Source organism: Rousettus aegyptiacus, unplaced genomic scaffold, assembly GCF_014176215.1.
Source record: "Rousettus aegyptiacus isolate mRouAeg1 unplaced genomic scaffold, mRouAeg1.p scaffold_m13_p_1, whole genome shotgun sequence".
Classification (NCBI taxonomy): domain Eukaryota; kingdom Metazoa; phylum Chordata; class Mammalia; order Chiroptera; family Pteropodidae; genus Rousettus; species Rousettus aegyptiacus.
The window spans coordinates 23,861,653-23,867,994 of NW_023416284.1; the positions used below are offsets into that span (position 1 = coordinate 23,861,653).

The following is a 6,342-nucleotide window of genomic DNA, read 5'->3' on the forward strand; positions in this document are numbered from 1 at the left end:
TATGGGACTATATTTACAAATTTTATTATTTTTTATCCCAAAAATACATATAAATGAAAACCCGCTCTTCAAATGCAGGGAGGCCTTTGCCTATAATGTAGTATTACATTTACATCACAAAACATTCTCCTATGAAAATCAGTATGCAGCTCTTTCACACACAACTTTATACACACACACACACACACACACACACACACAGGCACACAGCATATGTAAGTAGCTATGATTTTTCTACTTAACATATATTCCTCTAGTGGAAAATTAGGAAATTGGGCAATTCCCATGCTTTCCAGCCTTGGAAAGGTAAATACGACCTCTGAATGTCTTAAAAAGATGAAACATGTAAACTACACAACCTCCTTTAGACTTACGCATGTGTTGTTAGAATAAAGCTAGGACCCTGCCACATAAATGACAGTGTGTTTCTCAAAAAGGAAGAAAGATAAAATTTGAATAAAAATGCAAAGTTGAAGAACAGATAAGATGATCAAAATTATGTACATGCTCCATGGAGAAATTAGAATTCTCTCACAGAAAACAGATCTCCGATGCATTTCAGCCTCTTGTGGCATTAAATCAGCACCCACTGATAGTAGTCATGATCTTCCTGTACAGTCATATGCTAAGAGCCTCCACAAAGTATCTGTTTAAGTCCAATAGTCAATAATGAGGTCATGTGGTAAACTCCCACCCCCCAAAAAAGAGAAGTGCAAAATCAACTTTTGTGACTCAAGAGCTCAACCAGGTCAAAGCTTTGGTATATACTGGAGGCTGTTTTGGTGATGACCAAAGCTTAGTAAAAGGGGTTTGCCCCAGAAACAAAAACCAAACAAACCCAGTCCACAAAGCTTATAAATAAAGTAACTGTACGTACAAAGAGAACAAGCCACAATTCCCCTTTAACCAATGGTTTATAATTTCCTAGGCAACAGTTCTGAAAGCACCAACTAAAGCCACAATGCTTCTACGAAACACGATGTGTTGGTGAGACTGTTCTGAAAATGTGCCCACAAGCACGTGGCTAATGTGCCACAGAAAGAAGTTCGACCGAACATAAGTCAGTTTTCTTATACTGTAACACAAGCTGGCCAGCCACCAAAAAAAGACTTAAGGCAATAAGAGGCATTAGAGAGAGCACCACTGTGCTCTTTGAGTCAATCCCAAAGCCTTCGGAGAAAGGAAAGGTCTCTCAAGAGTTTGGGCTGTTCCTTAGTTTGCTAGCTGTCAGATACTTCCTCCTCTTCCTCCTCATCCTCATCTTCTTTCCTGTCTACTTCAGAAGTGTCAGAGGACTCATGAAGCAGAACATACTCTCTGCTGCTGAATCCAAATTTAAGTACATCTTTTTCCTTCAGTTCATAGTATCTCTGTGGCTCAATGCGCTTGTTGTTCAAGAATGTTCCATTGCCTGAGCCAAGGTCAATGATGTAGGGCCTCACTCTACGGCCAACTGTCCCATCAGCACGGGTGTATTCCACAAGCCTGGAAGAGAAAAAGGAGAAACATGTGAGCAAAATCCTGCCTCAGATCATCCAGCTTTTCGCTAACACAGCCTGGACAATATAAATAACCTGGCTTCGACACGGTTCAAATTCAAACTCTAAGAAATCAAGAGGGAAGGCATGGCTTTGGACCTTTTCAGAGAGGCCCTCTCCACTTCTTCCACTCTTTACCAAGTTAAATACTTAAAAAGGTGAGAACTGGTTGTGGGAGGACAGGAAATTCATAGCAGATCAAAAGCTTAAAAGGCAGAATCCAAGGCTTGTTGCCCTAGTCAAGAAAATGCATTTTTTTTGGTGTTTATAATCAATATATGCTTATTTCACCCATATTTCAACATATTTCATCTTCTATTCCAATGGAAATAAAGCAGATTTAGACTTCAGAGTTAAGGGAGCTAGATTTCAGCCAGAGTTCTACTATGGTGATCATTTATTAGGCAAGTCACGCGGCCTTGCTGAGCTTCAGTCCTCTCACCTGTCAAATGTGGATATTAATACCTGTCCTACCCTCTTCACGGGATTGTTGTAAGGATCAAACAATAACAGATGTACTATGCAAACTGTCAAGATACAGATGTCAACACATATGCCAGGCATTCTCAATTATATTTCATTTTAATCCTCATAATAGCCCTGTGCGGTAGGTAGAAACTAAGGCCCAGAGAGTGGCTTACTGAAGGTCAAACACTTGGTAAGTGATAATGGCAGGATTCAAAATCTGGATTCCTGACACCAAGTTCAATGCTCTTATACAGATATAGATGGTTACTCAAAGGACAGTAAGGTTAATACTCTTTAAGACTAACATTAGATATGAGGGGTATGGATCCTTCTGCATATACATGTACACAAAACTTAGTAACCCGAACAGAGACATTAGCTTCTGCTCACACTTGAGTTTCTTTCTGCAAAAGTATACTTACCGATACTGAAAGACTGCGTGCTGCTTTGAACAAGAGGGATGATCGATTGGAATGTCTGCAATGCGGCGGTGTCGCCCCAGGAGGTAAGCGCTTTGTCGATGGATGTACATGACTGGAAGCACCTCATCATTTTTAAAGGGGTAGAGACGCCACCGTTTTTTGGGGATACGTGCTTCCGGGGGCTCGCTATATTTAATGACTACACCCCGGAAGGTGTTTGTGTCCTCAAGAAGTGCCCCAGAAAGTTCAAAGCTTGGCTTTTCCTTAGCAGGCACTGGTTTTTCTTTGTTGTTGCCACCAGGTTGAGGAACCGACTCCTGAGACTCATTACTGCTGGCACTAACTTCATTCTTCTGGCGATGCTCCCGCCGTCGGGCATTATAAAATTCTCGCTCTGTCTCCTGAGCCTGCAGATTCTGAAGGTCTCGATCCCGTCCCTGAGCCTGCCCGCTCCCAGGCCTCTCATTAGAGGTTCTCCTCTGGTGGGAATGGCCCCTGTGCCTGTCTCGGTCACTGTTCCTAGCTCGCCTGTGCTCCTGTCCTGATGCTTCCCGATGCTGCCTATCCTCCCGTCCTCTCCGTGGGGGATGATCCTCACGTTCCTGAAATTCATAGTGATTCAGTCAGTTAAAGGCACTCTATAATCTATAAACAAGCTGCATTCAAAAAGGAATTTGTGATTTGGACTCTGGCATTTAGGTGCAAAATGTCCCATGAAATAAGGTCATCAGTGGTGGTTAGGTACTCATGTAAGGCAACACTAACTGTATCCCATGCTGCTGCCCAACCCTAGCTCTCAGTGCAAGCCTATGTTCAGAGCCCTAGACACAAAAGTACCTGCAGGCAAACTTATAGGGGAGCATATATGGAAAAGAGAACTAATAAAGAGAGGTAGGTAGTCATGCACAAGATAATATATAAAGGAAAAAGTTGGTTTTCTCTTATGTCAAAAAGGAAACTACAATAGTAATTTTAAAATATCTCATTTCAACTGTAACAAAAATTATTCAATACCTAGGACTATACTTAAGAAATATGTAATATCTGATGTGACAAAATTATAGAAATGGACAACAGAAGTTGCTAAGAGTTGAGGGGTAAAAGTGGGAGGAAAGTGGGTGTGACTATAAAAGGACAACATAAGGGATCTCTATGGTGATGGAAATATTTTACATCTCGACTGCATTGTTGTCAATATTCTGGTTGTGATACTGTACTAGAATTCTCTAAGATGCTACCATTGGGAGAAACAGGGTAAAGAGTATATGCCTATACAAGTGCATGTGAATCAATAAGTAATTCAAAACAAAGTTTCATTTAACAAAACAAGGAGAAAAGAATCCCACCCAGCTTTGATAAAAGCCCATTACAGGTACTGGTGAACACATATACAACACTCTAGCTATGATGGAAAGAGGCTCCAGATTTGGACCCAGTATCAAAACAACTCAATCCACTTACCTGCTTCACCTTGATTGTTGAGTGGTGAGGACTTCGGCTTCTGTTACTCCGAGGAGACTTGCTTCTTCTTCCTGAAGACTTTTTCTTTTTGGCTGGGGACCTGTTAAGAGAATGGGACACACAGGATTTTATCTCAATTTCCCTTCCCCCATATAAATGACCTTCAAATATCAGGCTTACCTACCACACAGACACCATATTTGTGAGGGTCTCTGCTTTTCACAGTATAGGACTCGGGGGCTTCACTTTCCCAGCCCTAACGTCTCCTCTGAGTTCCAGACCCATAGACATAACTGCCTACCAAACCTTCTTTTTCGATAACTTGATTCCCAACCCCTCAAAACCTTTCCTCTGTCTTTGCCATCTCAGTAATTGGCACTACCATCCACCTGCTCAAGCCAAAAACCTAGAAGTCACCCATGATTCTTTTTTTCCTCACCACCAACAGCTCCCCACACCCTTCCCACGCAATCACATTCAATCATCAGCAAGTCCTTAGGCTCTGTCTTCTGCCTTTCCCACCTCATTCCAACAACTCTCCTTGATCACTAGTTTTTTTTTTTCTATTTCTAGAATAATCACAATTAATTATACTTCAAGTTCTCTGTATGTGTTGTTTCCCCCGCCAGCATCTTTACAAGGCTGGATTAGTCTTATTCAGATCTCAACTCAAGTGGCACCTTTTCAGAGGCCTTCTCCACTTCACCTCAATCTCTATCACTTTATTGTTTTAACCTATCCCTAATACTTGTTACCAATGGAAACTATTTACTTTATTTGCTAGTTATTTTGTCTCAAGGCTAGAGCACTGTCAGCTTTGACAGAGTAATAACCATCAACCTTGTTCTTCCATGAGGCCCCAGAACCTAGAGCAGTCTTTAGCACATAATAGGTATTCAGTAAAACTAGGTTGAATGAATGAGTCTAGCCCGAGACAATTTTTTTTTCATTAGTTCTGTCAGGTAGATCTCCTAGGCCCTAGATGTGGAAACTTTTTGGGACAGATAACTGGAAAGACGACGTTCATACTCCATTTGCAGGTAGGTGGGGAAAATCTTTCATTTCGACTTAAATGATACACTAGGTCGGGCCATACTGGGCGAAGCGCTGGGCACACAGAGATGAAGGGGCAGGACCCTGTCCATTAGGCGCTTAACGCCCAGCTACAACGCAAGTGACAGGTAAATAATAACACGAACACCACCGGGTCACTTCCACCCCTTAGGATTAAGTCCAAGCCGCTGCGCTCAGCATTCAAAGTGTGTTTCTAACGCTAGCCCTGTCTTCCTTTCTCAACGAGCCCGACCTAAGGTCCACCCCTAGCTGCTTCCCACTTACCGACTACGTCCTCGGGCTCGGTTTCCGCGATGACCAGGACGGCCCTGCTCGCCGGCCGGCGGGGATGCGCTACCGCCGGAGGAGTCCGGGCGGCGGTGGACAGGTGGCGCGGCCTCCGGACTGAGGCGCTCCTGCTTCACCACTACCGTTGCCGCCGCCGCTACTATGTCCTCGTCCCGGTGCCTTCGCCGGCTGCCCCGCTCCCGCTCACTCTTCACCTCCTTCATGCTGAGCGAAGGGAAAACACGTCCGTTGCGCTTCTCTCGCTCAAGGAAATGACGAGATATACCCCTGGACTTCCGCTCTCCCAGAAGCCCTAGCGATGGAGAGGCCAATCACGTGACAACGACGCTATTGTGGGCGGGGCCGTAGCGAGGCGACTCCCGTGGAGGGAGTTTTAAGTTTCAAAAGCCAACTTCTGGGAAAAAGCTTCCCTCGAGGCTGTTTGTTGCTGCATCATTAGTAATTTCCTAAACAGGGAGAGCACTTAAATGCCCAGCAGCAGGGCGTTGTTTAGCCAATCGATGACTATTATAACGCCATTCGCAATGTTATTTACAAACTCTATATGACAAAAGAAGAAAAGCCCTGACCTGTTAAACAAAAGAAGCAGGATACAATATTGTGCGCACAATTGCTTACATTTACGTTTGAAAATACGAAGGAAAGTAGAGAAGGAGATGTAATTCACATGGTAGCCCGTGGGCAAATCATTAGTATATCCCCTCTGTTCTTGAACTTTCTGTTATTTTGTCATTTCTTCGTTTAATTAATGACAAATACTTTTCAAAACCTGAGAACTATAGATGTCTTCCTCTGGAAATTTACCCCCACCCTTCATTAAGGAATCAGATGTCTCCCACTTTGCAGGAGACGAAAATCGGGGGTCAGAGAAGACCTGCCACTTCATTCAGATTGCGCGTTAGACGCTACATAGGGACGTGAACGCCTGTTTCCTTGCTTCCAAGAGTACCGAAGTGACCCATTTAGCCGGAGACCTGACAAGCTAAGCACGGAAGAACTTTTCGCAAAAGCTGCGTAGAAATTGGAGCCCTGCTGGCCCCGCCCAACTCCGAAGCCCCGCCCAGGCCATGAGGCTGGAGGGAGTTTCCATG

At 43.8% G+C, this 6,342-nt stretch overlaps 1 protein-coding gene across 1 annotated transcript; it reads right to left on the bottom strand.

Annotated features, from left to right (window-relative positions):
- SNIP1 (Smad nuclear interacting protein 1) lies at positions 1-5,519 on the bottom strand. The gene is made up of 4 exons (XM_016157393.2): positions 5,228-5,519; positions 3,890-3,989; positions 2,429-3,030; positions 1-1,485 (listed from the first exon to the last, which is right to left on the bottom strand). The coding sequence occupies exons 1-4, from the start codon at positions 5,452-5,454 to the stop codon at positions 1,221-1,223; spliced, it is 1,194 nt and encodes a 397-aa protein (XP_016012879.1). The 5' UTR covers positions 5,455-5,519; the 3' UTR covers positions 1-1,220.
- Positions 5,520-6,342: the final 823 nt, after the last annotated feature.